General features: G+C 38.3%; 1 protein-coding gene across 1 annotated transcript in view; it reads left to right on the forward strand.

The window, feature by feature from the left end:
- LOC150075078 (uncharacterized) overlaps positions 1–14,320 on the forward strand; it is a 275,156-nt gene that overhangs the window by 10,662 nt on the left and 250,174 nt on the right. The window contains exon 2 of the mRNA XM_090389084.1: positions 3,032–3,049. Within this exon, the coding sequence (XP_090245210.1) occupies positions 3,032–3,049 (18 nt within the window). The remainder of the gene's footprint in view (positions 1–3,031; positions 3,050–14,320) is intronic.

The raw sequence follows: 14,320 nt of genomic DNA on the forward strand, positions 1-14,320 counted from the left end.
AAGGCTCAGCTGGACAGGTATTTTGAACGAACAGAGGGGTGAAGTGGAAGTGGGTTTTTTTTTTTTTTTTTTGGCTGATGCTGCATAAGCTTGCTTTCTTGCATCAAATGCCTCTACTAATGCTAATGCTAATACTACACTCAGGGAAGTGGAGAGTGAAAAAGACCTGGAAGTAATTGTGCAGTCAGATATGAACAGTCAGATTTGCTATATAATGGATGGGTTGCTCAGCAGTGCAGACGGGCTGCCAGAGCAGCTCATAGAGTCTTGTCATGATATATAGGAATTTTGCTAGCAGGGTCATGGAGGTGATTATCCTGTTGTACAAGGCAATGGTCAGGTCACAACTTAAATATTGTGTATAGGTCTGGAGGCCTAATTTTTGGAAGGATGTAGAGTAGCTAGAACGAGTGCAAAGAAGGGCAACAAGGTTGGTGAGTGGAACAATAGGGTGCTCTTACCAAGATAGGCTTATGTTCTGCAAAGTGCACCACCTGGAGACCAGGCACATGCATGGTGATCTGATTGATGTGTATAAGGCCTTGAACAGGCTGAGCAAGCTTAATGCTGATGGGAGTGTTCCTCTTGTTCAGATTAAGAACCTAAGGGAGCATAGATTCAAATTGAGGAAAGACAGTTGTAGATTAGATGTGCAGAAATTTGCCTTTAGCCAGTGGGTAGTTGATTGCTGGAAAAGACTTCCATCTCTAGTTGTGCAAGTTGATAGCTTAAATAAATTTAAGGCTGAGCTGGACAAGCATTTGTAGTGAATAGATGGGTGAAAGGGAGAGTCATTTTTTTTGGCTGATGCTGCATAAGCATGCTTTCTTGCATTGCATGCTTCAACTAATGCTAATGCTCAACTAAACCCATGCTGTGTCTGAACTATAACTGCTGTCTTGTCTAGATGATCCTGCAGTGCTTTTTTAATCAGTGACTCCATTATATTTCCGGAACAGAAGTGAAACTAATAGGTCTGTAATTATTCTTGTCTCATTTCGATTCCTCTCTGTGAATTGGGGATACTTTTGCACATTTCCAATCTGTGGGACCTCCCCTGAGTCTAAGGATGTCCTCATAATCATGGCTAAGGGCCTGCTTACTTCCTTTGCTGCCTCTTTTAATATAACTGTGTGGATCGCATCCACCCCAGGTGCCTTCCTCATGTTTAACTTCAGCAGTTTCTCCTCCACTTTGCTCTCAGTTATTGAAATCATTTAACTCCTTGTTAAAGTTTGATAAACTTCTGGCCTCTGCTTCCCTGAAGAATTCCTTATGTGTGAATGTAGATGAAAAATACTCATCCAGTTTGTCAGCTACATGAGCAGAATCCTCAACAATCAAACCATCAATATCAAGTGGTCCAATCTGATCCATCCCCATCTATCTAGAGCTTACATAAATAAAGAAGACTTTACTGTTTTTCTTTGCATTCTTTGCCAAAGATTTCTTGTAATCTGCCTTTGCTTGCCTAATGTCCTTTGTCACTTGATTACAGATTATCTTATCTTTACCATAGGCATCTGTGTCTTCTAATAATTTATATGCATCCCATGGATTTTACTTCTCTGCCGAGTCTCATTAGTTCTTCTGACGTCCTAAACCCTAAACAGTATTTCTTAGTTGTCATGAAAAACCTAGTAGCTTCCAAGATTAATTCCTTGAATGCTTCCCATTTAGAATTTGGCTGTTGGTAACGTCATCAGTTGGTTCCACTGTATAGAATTTAAAAAATCACTGAGGCCACCGTAATCACTTTTACAAAAGCAAAAACCCTTCCCTTTACCCCTGATGGTAGTTACATCTTTGAATAAATCCTACATCAAGTTTGTTTGTTATGTGCATTTTTAAGGCATTAATACAATTTTGTGTGTTCACTTCACCCAACAAAATGAAATGTGTGTCCTTTGTTTACAGGATATGTTGTTGAGCCACTCCTTATCCTCTTCCAACTTTGAAAAAATTGCAGTGCAAACTTAAGATACGCTGTGTTATCTGCTTGAAGGCCTCGAATGTGGAATATTTTATTATTATTATTATTATTATAATAAAATATTCCACTTAAGGCTGAAACATTTATACAAGCAGTTTCTCCTCCACTTTTCTTGTAAATAATGAAAATTTATACATTTTAATTTATAAATTTTTCTTTATAAATTATAAACATACATTTAAACAGAATCAAAGGCCATTTACAAAGAGCCCTCCATTCTGTTGATACTGTTCCCTCTACCTGATGAGAAATGACATGTGCACTAGCAGTACCCTTTTCAATTTCTGAATCTCTCGTGCAACAAAGGCATCAACAACATTTTCCATACTGGTACGAAGTGTTTATCCTTTATATAGTCTGCACACGTGCAATCTGTTACCTCAGATTACTTTATTGCTTTAGTCCTTTACTGGAACATGGTTCACAAAAGATTATTCACAGGTTATTGATATTTCTGTAGTACAGCCTCTGAATTGCATCTGCTGCATGTATCAATGTTTCATTAATGCATCTTATGTACCCTTGTCTTTTTTTGTCGTGTAAAATGATTGCTTTGTTTTTTTTTTTATGAGATTAATCAAGTCATCCTATTCTTCAGACACAAAACCAACTATGCAGTTATGTAACAAGTACATCGTGATATGTGGCCTCAAAACTCAGATGTTATATTATAATCACTGTATTTTGTCTTCCTGTTTCATATATTTAATAATATTCTTTGACATATCTGCATATTTACAATAAATGTTATATACTAGTGATTAATAGTTTTCTGTAATTTTCATATTTTTACATATTGAATTTATGTTGGAAATAAAGAAAAAAAGATGGTTTTGATCACACAAATGGTTTTGATGACTGCTACCTAGTGGTTCTGTAATGAAATGTGATTTGCATTATTTTAATTTTATGAATAATTTCAGATATATGAATTAAAGAATATTAATTACATTTAATCTTTTTATTCAGTTACTTATCTGCATTGTATAATTAATTTATATGTATGTATAAATATTTAACTGTTTTACTCTTTTGTAGGACAACTAGGCATTCACGGTAAGAAATTTTTAAAATGATTTTTTAAAATTAATTTAAATTAGAATACTTAAATAACAAATATGTTAAAACAATTTTAAATAGTTTTAAACTACGTTATTGAATTAGAGCATTCATGCATTTTTCCCCCTCTCCTCTTTATAGTACAATATATTGATCTAGTAAAGGATAGCGAATGCTTAGATCAAAATATATTGATCACAAAGTTTCTTTTGGAATTTTGACTTATTATAGCTTCAGTAGCTCATGTACCATAAAAACTCAAAATAGACAAACAAACTTTCTAGGAATTATAGTTATCTCTGTCGATACTTAGTATTAATGGTGGCAATAATGCAAGAAAGCAAGCTTATACATCATCAGCCAAAAAAAAAAAAAAAAGACATTTCACTTATCTATCCCCTCCAATAGTTTGTGTATATATGTATATGTATACCTGTCTCACAGTGGCACCAGGACTATTCGTCCATCTCCACCAATTGTCATGTAGAGGGGAAAAAAAAAAACAACTCTTAATCACATCGGCCTGAAATGTAAATGTGTATTTACCAGGTCTCTCTGCCATCAGGTGGCAGTGGTATTTGCCCAACATGGGCAAATACCACTCGATGCTCGCCCTAGCATAAGGAGCTCTAATTTGTGCAGCAGTCTTCCATGTGCAACAGTATCAAATGCCTTTCTAAGATCCAAGTATATAATATCAAAGTTATTCCCTGCATCCAGTTCTTTTGTGACTGCATCATAGTATCCAGTCAAATTGGTCAGACAAGACTTCCCCTTAACAAAACCATGCTGTGTCCAAGCTATAACTGAAGTCTTGTCTAGATGATCCTGCAGTGCTTCTTTAATCAGTGCCTCCATTAATTTTCCTGGAACAGAAGTTAAACTCACAGGTCTATAATTACTTGTGTCAGCCTTTGATCCTCCTTTGTGATTTGGGGTCACACTTGTACATCTCCAGTCTATGGGTACCTCCCCTGAGTCCAAGGAAGCTCTCATAATTATGGCTAAGAGTTTGCTTATTTCCTTTGCTGCCTCCTTTAATATAACTGGATAGATCCCATCCACCCCAGGTGCCTTTCTTGTGTTTATCTTCAACAATCTCTCCTCCACTTTACTCTCAGTTATTACAAGATTATCTAGCTTTCTGCTAGAGTTGAATGCACCTCTGGCATTCCACTCACTGAATAACTCCTCATGTGTGAATGTTGATGCAAAATATTCATTTAGTTTGTTAGCTATCTGAGCAGGATCATCAACAGTTGATCCATCGATATCCAGTGAACCAATCTGATTCATTCCTTCCTTCTAGAGTTTACATAAGTAAAGAACTCTTTGCTATTTTTCTTTGCATCTCTTGCCGAAGATTTCTCATAATCTGCCTTCACCTGCCTAACCTCCTTTGTAACTCGGTTAGAGATCAACCTATATGATCTAGATGATCATATTGTCTAGATGATCCTGCATTGCAGCATCATCTAGACAAGACTGCAGCAATAATTCGGACACAGCATGGGTTTGTTAAGGGAAAGTCTTGTCTAACAAATTTGATAGGATATTATGATGTGGTGGTTACAAAGGAACTGGATGCAAAAAATAATTTTGATATCATATATTTGGATTTCAGGAAAGCTTTTGACACTGTTGCGCATGGAAGACTATTGTACAAATTGGAGCAGAATGGTATTAAGGGTAAGTTGCTACAATGGATAAAAGGATGGTTAAGTGCGAGAAGAGAGAGGGTGGTAATCAATGGGTGCTGCTCTTCTTGGACTAATGTTATTAGTGGAGTCCCACAGGGTTCGGTGTTAGGTCCACTGTTGTTTTGTATATTTATCAATGATATTGATGAAGGTATATCAGGCTTAGTGTCGAAGTTTGCAGATGATACAAAGGTTGGCAGGGTTGTTAATGACATTAATGGCAGTGTGCTACTGCAACAGGATCTAGATAATTTGGACAGATGATCTAAGAAGTGGCAACTGAAGTTTAACCTTAACAAATGCAAAGTACTGCATATGGGTAGAAGTAACCCCAGAGAAACGTACCAAATGTGTGGTACTACACTTAAGGTGGTAGAAAATGAAAAAGACCTGGGAGTAATTGTGCAGGCAGATATGAAGTTTTCTGAGCAATGCAGACAGGCTGCCAGGGCAGGTCATGGGGTTTTGTCAATGATATATAGGAATTTTGCTAGCAGGGAAAAGGAGGTGATTATCCCTCTGTATAAGGCAATGGTCAGGCCATGCCTTGAGTACTGCATACAGGTCTGGAGGCCTCATTTTAGGAAGGATGTAGATTTACTTGAGCGTGTACAGAGAAGGGCAACAAGATTGGTGAGGGGAATGAAGGGATCCTCTTACCAAGAGAGGCTTAAGTTCTGCAAATTGCAGTGGCTGGAGACTAGGCACCTGCGCGGCAATCTGATTGAGGTATATAAGGCCTTGAATGGGTTGAGCAGATTCTGATGGGATCCTTCCACTTGTTCAGATTACGAACCTAAGGGGGCATAAATTCAAATTAAGAAAAGACAGATGTAGAATAGATGTGTGGAAATTTGCCTTTAGCCAGCGGGTCGTTAATTGCTGGAACAAACTTCTATCTGTCGTTGTGGAAGTTGATAGGTTGAATAAATTTAAGGAGGAACTGGACAGGCATTTGGAGGGAATGGTGTGATTTTTTTGGCTGGTGCTGCATAAGCTCATACACTTGCTTTCTTGCATCACATGCCACTACTACTACTACTCACTATAGAATGAAATGACTGCCTCTGACTGACTGACTCTTTCTAGATTAGTCGGTGCTTAAATAATGTTTTCTTCTTCGAGAATTTTCTATGGAAAGAAATTTTTTTTTGCATCAACTAAAGAAGGTTCCAGAAAATACAAGTATCTTCTAACTGCGAATTTCTGGACTTTTCTATGACATTAGTTTATTTTATTATTATTATTTTTATTTAACAAATTATTTTATTTATAATATTTTATCATGAACCCCTTAGCTCATATTATGGACCCCCTCAAAGCTTCTATGGACCCCTGGGGGGCCATGTGGACCCCGGTTGGGAAACGCTAGTTTAGAGGCAAAAATGACTCCCAGATATTTTAACTCTGTTGTCAAAGCTATTGTTTTGTCTGCAATAGTTATCTGAGGCGGTCTTCTTATATCTAACTTTCCTTTTAAGAGTCTGGATTTGGTTTTTATGCTTGAAATAATCAGCTTGTGGGTTTTTGCCCACTCCTGTAGAAGGTTCAGGACATGGTTTGTATTGGCTTCTAGGGCTGTTCTGATGTTACCCTTCACAAGGAGAACAAGGTCATCTGCCAAGGTAAACCTTGTCCACCTGGCCTGTGCCTGCTTCCAAAAACTCTGAAATCTGAGTTCTTGGAAGCAGGCACAATTTCAGAAAAGGAAATTTCGATGCCTTAAGGTGCTATATGGCCTCTTTTAACTGGGTAAATATTGCACAGAGAGCAAATACAATTGAATTATGGTATACTTTTAAAACATTAATCACAGAAGTCTTGAATGCCTATATACCATTATAAAATACTCCACAAGGAAGATTCCAAATTGGATGAACAAGGAAGTCGCCAGATTACTAGAGCAGAAAAAGACAGCATGGAAAAGTTACAGAGCAATAAAAAATACTGAATAATAGCTACAAATTGATCAGAAATAGTGCCACAGAAAAGGTTAGGCTGGCAAAGGCAGATTATGAGAAATCAGTGGCAAAGAGAGCAAAGAGTGGGGATAAGGAATTCTTCTCATATATAAATACAAAAAAGAGAAGGACAAACCAGATTGGACCCTTATGTAATGGACGTGGGATAGTATTAGATACCCCAGCTGAAGTTGCAGATGAACTCAACAGTTACTTTGCATTGACATTTACAGAAGAAATGAGAAATTATGGGAGTGAAATTGAAAAAAATGTAATTAATTATGTTGAAATTTCACATGTTTATTTAATGAAAAAACTTTTGAGCCTATAGACCAGTAAGGCTCCTGGGGTTGATGGCATATGCCCTATAATCTTGAAGGGAGGTGGCAGGTGAGTGCATTGAAAGAGTGAGTGAGTGAGTGAATGAATTGTCTGCTTATCACCCCATTGAGGCTAATTATGAGAGAATCACTGTTTTCGGGAGTGATTCCGTTCGATTGGAAAAGTGCCACCATATCTCCACTACATAAGGGCGGTTCTAAGAGTGAAGTGGGAAATTACTGGCCGGTTATTCTAACTTCAGTAGTAGGGAAAATCATAGCGACAATGATTAAGGGTGGAATTTAGGATCATTTAGATAGAAATGGAATTCTGAAGGATACTCAGCATGGCTTTGTAAAGGGAAAATCATGTTTCACTAATGTGGTTAGCTATTTTGACAGGGTCTCTCAAGAGCTGGATTTGTGGAATAATTTTGACATCATTTATTTGTATTTCAGCAAAGTATTTGACTCAGTCCTACATGAGTGGTTACTTTATAAGCTGGAATAGATTGGAATCACAGGGAAAATCCTTAGATGGATAGCTGGATGGCTTCAGGGCAGGAGGCAGAGGGTTGCGATAAATGGTTATTCCTCAGATTGGATTGATGTAAGAAGTGGGGATTCCCCAAGGATCAGTATTAGGACCATTGTTGTTTTTGACTTTCATAAATGACATTGATGATGGGATAAAGGGTATGATGTCTAAATTTGCAGATGATGTAAAAATTGGTAGAATAGTTAATGATCACTGCCAAGCAGAGCTTCTTCAGAGTGACCTAGATAGACTTAAAAAAAAATTAAAAATACAAAAGATAAAATAAAATACTAGGGGGCTTTGCCCCCTGCTCACTTTCTTGCCAACTCCCATTCATGCTTTTCTACGTAAAAGACACACCTGTCGAAACACACTGATCTATATCTAATCAGGAAATGACCTATATAATTATTTACCTGTGCATTTGTAGTGATTTTAATTGCCCTGCCCACTTGTACCACGTGACCCTCATCCCTCTTCTCCCATTGGTAGCCAATGGGAGAAGAGGGATGAGGGTCGCCCACCACACGGCAAACTCAAGGTACCTGCATTTGCATAGGTCGCTTAGGAAAAGGCCTTTTGCTTCAGGTTCCATAAAACGTGAGGAATATTGTTGCATCCGAAAGAGCAGGACTAAAATATTTACAAAATACTAAACTATTTACTAATATACAAACTATATCGGGTCCCTTCATTATGCAGGTAGTTGTCTTGTAATGTGTCCTACGTACGCCTCTACATTGTCAACAGCAGATGTCTGATTCTGCCCAGTAACCCATTTGTGTTCCTTCCATTTAACTTTCACCTACCCTGTGCACATGCTTCACTGTCTAATACATGACCATGCCTAGCATCATTTGATGTTCCATTGTAGCATTTTTGATATATTAATGTCAGCTGATGAAGGGACCCATAGCGCCCCGATATAGTAGAGGTATGATTGTTAATAGTTTAGTTTTTTGTAAATATTTGTATAGTTTTGTATTGTATAATGTTATTATTTGTATAATAATAACATTATATGAACATTATAATGCACAGATCAAAATCTAATCAGGAAATTAGCATAATTTACCTGCACATTTGTAGTGACATAATTGCCCCGTCCTCTTCTCCTATTGGCTTGAATAAGTGACATAATTCCCTATCAGCTTCTGCCATTGGCTCGAATAAATATCACTAGGAGGAAAACTTTTTTAATTTATAGAGAAATAATATATATTTTTGATATTTTACGATATATGATATTTTATGATATTGTGGGGATTTCAGAGACGTGGTGTCACACAGATATAAGGAATGCAGAACTGGAATTTGGGGAGTACAATGTCTACAGAAAGGATAGACAGGATAGGAAGGGAGGAGGGGTTATGCTATTAGTTAAGAAATAAATAAAATCCAAGGAAGTGAAGCCAGTCAACATTGCTGGACAGTGCAGTGTCGAGTCAGTTTGGTGTGACATAAGCATTGGGAGATCAAAATTGAGAGTAGGAGTGTGCTATAGGCCTAATGACTCTGATAAGTATAATAAGAAACTGTACAGGGAAATAGAGTGGGCCAGTAAATCATAGAGTCTTATAATGGGGGATTTTAATTTCCCAGATATTGACTGGAATTTTGGGGCTGGTCACTCACACACTAGCAGGGCTTTTGTGGATTTATTGGATGATTGTTTTCTACATCAGCATGTTCGGGAGGCAACTAGAGGGAGTAATACTCTTGATTTGATTATCAGTAGTGATTCTTCACGCATCAAGAATCTGCAGGTAAATGAACCACTAGGTGGCAGTAATCACAGTGTGCTGAAGTGGGATTTACTCAAAGAGGTAACTACCATTAGGGGTAAAGGGAAGGTTTATTGCTTTCGTAAAGGCGACTATGATGGACTGAGACAGTATTTAAATTCTATACAGTGGGACCAACTGATGATGTTACCAACAGCAAATTCAAAATGGGAGCATTCAAAGAACTTATCTTGGAAGCTACTAGGCTTTACATACCAACTAAGAAATATTGTTCAAGGTTTAGGCCTAAGTGGATGTCAGATGAACTAATGAGACATATGGCAGAGAACAAAAATGCATGGGATACATACAAATTAACACGTGACACAGAAGCCTATGATAGATACAAGTTGATCTGTAACCAAGTTACAAAGGACGTTAGGTAGGCGAAGGCAGATTACTAGAAATCTTTGGCAAGGGATGCAAAGAAAAACAGCAAAGAGTTCTTTACTTACGTAAACTCTAGAAGGAAGGGGATGAATCAGATTGGTCCACTTGATATTGATGGGTCAACTGTTGATGATCCTGCTCAGGTAGCTAACAAACTAAATGAATATTTTGCATCGACATTCACACATGAGGAGTTATTCGGCGAGGGGAATGCCAGAGGTGTGTTCAACTCTGGCAGTAAGCTAGAGAATCTTGTAATAACTGAGAGTAAAGTGGAGGAGAAATTGTTTAAGATAAATACAAGAAAGGCACCTGGGATGGATGGGATCTATCCAGTTATATTAAAGGAGGCAGCAAAGGAAGTAAGCAAACCCTTAGCCATAATTATGAGAGCTTCCTTGGACTCAGGGGAAGTACCCATGGACTGGAGATGTGCAAACGTGACCCCAATTCACAAAGGAGGATCAAAAGGCGACACAAGTAATTATAGACCTGTTAGTCTAACTTCTGTTCCCGGAAAATTAATGGAGGCACTGGTTAAAGAAGCACTGCAGGATCATCTAGACAAGACTTCAGTTATAGCTCGGACACAGCATGGTTTTGTTAAGGGGAAGTCTTGCCTGACCAATTTGATTGGATACTATGATGCAGTCACAAAAGAACTGGATGCAGGGAATAACTTTGATATTATATACTTGGATCTTAGAAAGGCTTTTGATACTGTTGCACATGGAAGACTGCTGCACAAATTGGAGCATTGTGGCATTGGAGGCAAATTGCTGCTAAGGATAAAGGGGTGGTTGAGGGGGGAGAAGACAGAGAGTGGTAATCAATGGACACTGCTCATCGTGGACTAATGTTATTAGTGGAGTCCCTCAGGGTTCAGTATTGGGTCCATTATTGTTTTCTGTATTTATAAATGATATTGATGATGGCATATCAAGCTTAATGTCCAAGTTTGCAGACGATACGAAGGTTGGCAGGGTTGTCAAGGACACTACTGACACTGTGCTACTGCAACAGGATCTGGAAAGGTTGAGCAGATGGGCTAAGAGGTGGAAAATGAAGTTTAACATTGACAAATGTAAAGTACTACATATGGGAAACAGCAACCCCAGAGCAACGTATCAACTCTGTGGTACTACACTGACAGTGGTAGAGAATGAAAGGTACCTGGGGGTGGTTGTGCAGGCAGATATGAAGTTTTCTGAGCAGTGCAGACGGGCTGCAAGAGTAGCTCATGGTGTATTTTCGATGATATATAGGAATTTTTCTAGCAGGGATAAGGAGGTGATTATTCCCTTGTATAAGGCAATGGTCAGGCCACACCTAGAGTACTGTATACAGGTCTGTAGGCCTCATTTCAAGAAGGATGTAGAGATGCTGGAACGAGTACAGAGAAGGGCAACAAGATTAGTGAATGGAACAAAGGTGTGCTCTTACGAAGAAAGGCTTAAGTTTTTCAAATTACAGTGTCTGGAGACTAGGCGCCAGCGAGGTGATCTGATAGAGGTGTATAAGGCCTTGAATGGTTTGAGCATGCTCAATGCTGATGGGATTCTTCCTCTTGTTCAGAATAATCACCTGAGAGGGCATAAATTCAAATTGAGGAAAGATGGATGTAGGATAGACCTGAGGAAATTTGCCTTTAGCCAGCAGGTGGTTGGTTGGTGGAACAGACTTCCATCCCTTGTCGTGGAAGTTGATAGCCTAAATAAGTTTAAGGCTCAGCTGGACAGGTATTTCGAACGAACAGAGGGGTGAAGTGGAAGTGGTTATTTTTTATTTATTTATTTGTTTTTTTTTTTTGCTCATGCTGCATAAGCTTGCTTTCTTGCATCAAATGCCTCTACTAATGCTAATATATACTACTAATATATGCTTGCTTTGCTCGCCAATCCCGTGCATCCTTTCCTACGTTTTACCTGTGCATTTGTGGTATGTGCCATTCTCAAGGTCAAATAAATATCACTATGTAATTATTTACCTGCATTTGCACAGATCACTTAGGAAAAGGCCTGGTAAAAATTCAGATCTTAGGTACTACCCCCATACTTTGACTAAAAGTCAGGAAGAAGGCAGTGATTGATAGTTGACACTCACTATTTAACCCAGCCCCCTTTCCTCGTAGGTTGACATTCCTAGTGTGTTTATCATCCCACTTACCGCTGTTTTAAAATCAGGAACTCGTTTTCCGATTTTAAAACAGTGGGATGGAGTGATAAACATCCTATCTAAACTAAGCACCCCAGACCTCGATGACACAAAACAATCAGAAACAAAATGCATTCACAATAATCACCCAATCACAAAACTTGACCGTACAATCACTCCGTTCTATGACCACACCCACTGTACTGGACAAGTGGTACCTAAATAATAGATTTTAGCCAAAGGTCTTTTGCTTCAGGTTCCATAATGCATGACAGATATTGTTGCATCCAAAAGAGCAGGACTAAAATATTTAACTGAAACGTTTACAACTATACAAATATTTAAAATATTTACAAAATACTAAACTATTTATACAATACTAAACTATTTACAAGATACTAACTATTTACAAATACACTGTATACAATATTCATTAATATACAAAAAATGTTACAATGGAACATCAAATGTTAGACAGTGAAACATGTTATTATTATTATTAGCCATAAGGTGCAAAGTGGGGCTTAGAGGGGAACAGGTATCCTGTGTGTTATCAGACACTCAGCCTAAAACACTGATGGATCCAATACCTCTCTATTACAGAAGATTTAGGAGAAGTCCGGTTGGCCTGCCTCCCTAAAATCCGCTCATGCACATCTTCTCGATGGTAAGCCCTGTTACGTCACTTAGATGGCAACGAACGTGTAGAGTGGTTCTCTTCAAGACGCCTGGTCAGCGTGAAGAGGAAAAGACCAAACCCTCCAGCAATGAGAGCACAACAATACAAATGGCCCTCAGTCCCCAGCAGCTTTCACTCTCCCTCTTACGGCAGCGAGAGGATCAGAGTGGAGGCAGAGGGTGCTAAGAATCTCTGGGTACGACCAGGCTGCCATGCACGGAAATTGAACTTGGCCTGTTATAACGTACGATCACTCATCGGTGAAGACAGGATATTAGAGCTGGAAAAGGAATTATAAAATGTGAATTGGAATATCATCGGTTTGGCTGAAACAAGAAGAAGAAATGAATCACTTATAAGTTTATCAAGTGGAAATCTGCTGTACACCAATGGAAACAGTGAAAGGAGTGAAGGTGGAGTTGGGTTTCTGGTCCATAAAGATTTTAAAAACAACATTTTGGAATTCAAAAGTACATCACCAAGGGTGTCAAGACTAATACTCAAGGTTTCTAAGAGGTACAAGCTAAAGATTATAATGATTTATGCACCAACATCGAGCCATGATGATGAAGAGGTTGAAGAAATGTACACTGAAATTGAGAGTCTTCTAGATGAGCAGAAAACCCACTACACTATTATTATGGGGGACTTCAATGCTAAGGTTGGAAAAAGGCAAAACAGCGCAGAAAGAGGAACTATAGGAAATTTTGGAATTGGTGAAAGAAATAAAAGAGGTGAAAGACTTGTGGAATTTGCAGAATCTCAAGGAATGTCAGTAATGAACACTTTTTTCAAGAAAAGGGTGAACAGAAAGTGGACATGGAAGAGTCCAAATGGATTAACAACTAATGAAATCGACTTCATCCTCACTAACAGAAGATATATTGTGAATGATGTTACCGTCCTGAATAAGGTAAATGTTGGAAGTGATCACAGAATGGTAAGATGTACACTTGATATAGATGTAGGAAAGGAAAGAAAAAAACTGACTCGAGTAAATAATACAAAGGTCTTTGAAATAACAGAGGAGGAGAAAAAGCAGTATGTACTGGAACTTAAGAACAAGTTTGAGCTTCTGCAGACTGCTCAGGACCAAGATATCGACGAGGAATATTACAACTTTCTGAAAGTGATAAAGCCCAAGAAACCTATAGGGAAACAGAAATCCAAAGAAGAAAAAATTAGTCAAGAAACACTTGTCATGATGAACCAAAGACGACAAATGAAGAGCAAGAAAAACACTGATAGGGAGAAAATTGAGTATACTGAGTTATGCAAAGCCATTAGAAAGAGACTCAGAGATGACATAAGAAGATTTAACACACGAAACGTAGAACAAGCATTAAGAGAAAACAAAGGATTTAAATCAGCAGCCATGAGCAGTAATACAGAAAGACAAATGATACTGAAACTGAAGAATAGCGATGGTGTACTTATAAACAGCAGAGAAGGCATAATTCAAATAGCAGAAGACTACTATAGAGAATTATACAAGGAGCGAGGGAATGATACCAGCAGTGGGGAAGATGGATTGCAAAGTAGCAACACATACGACATACCCGATATTCTTCCTGATGAGGTAGAACATGCATTGAAGAAAATGAAGAATCGGAAAGCCCCGGGGGAACATGAAGTTACTGTAGAGTTGTTAAAATTGGGAGGAAGAGACATAACACAAAAACTGGCAAGGCTCTTCACAAAGTGCATTAGAAAAGGTGTGATGCCTAAGCAGTGGAATAATG

This window comes from Mastigoproctus giganteus, chromosome 14 (genome assembly GCF_048544385.1).
Source record: "Mastigoproctus giganteus isolate SK-2022 chromosome 14, ASM4854438v1, whole genome shotgun sequence".
Classification (NCBI taxonomy): Eukaryota; Metazoa; Arthropoda; class Arachnida; order Uropygi; family Thelyphonidae; genus Mastigoproctus; species Mastigoproctus giganteus.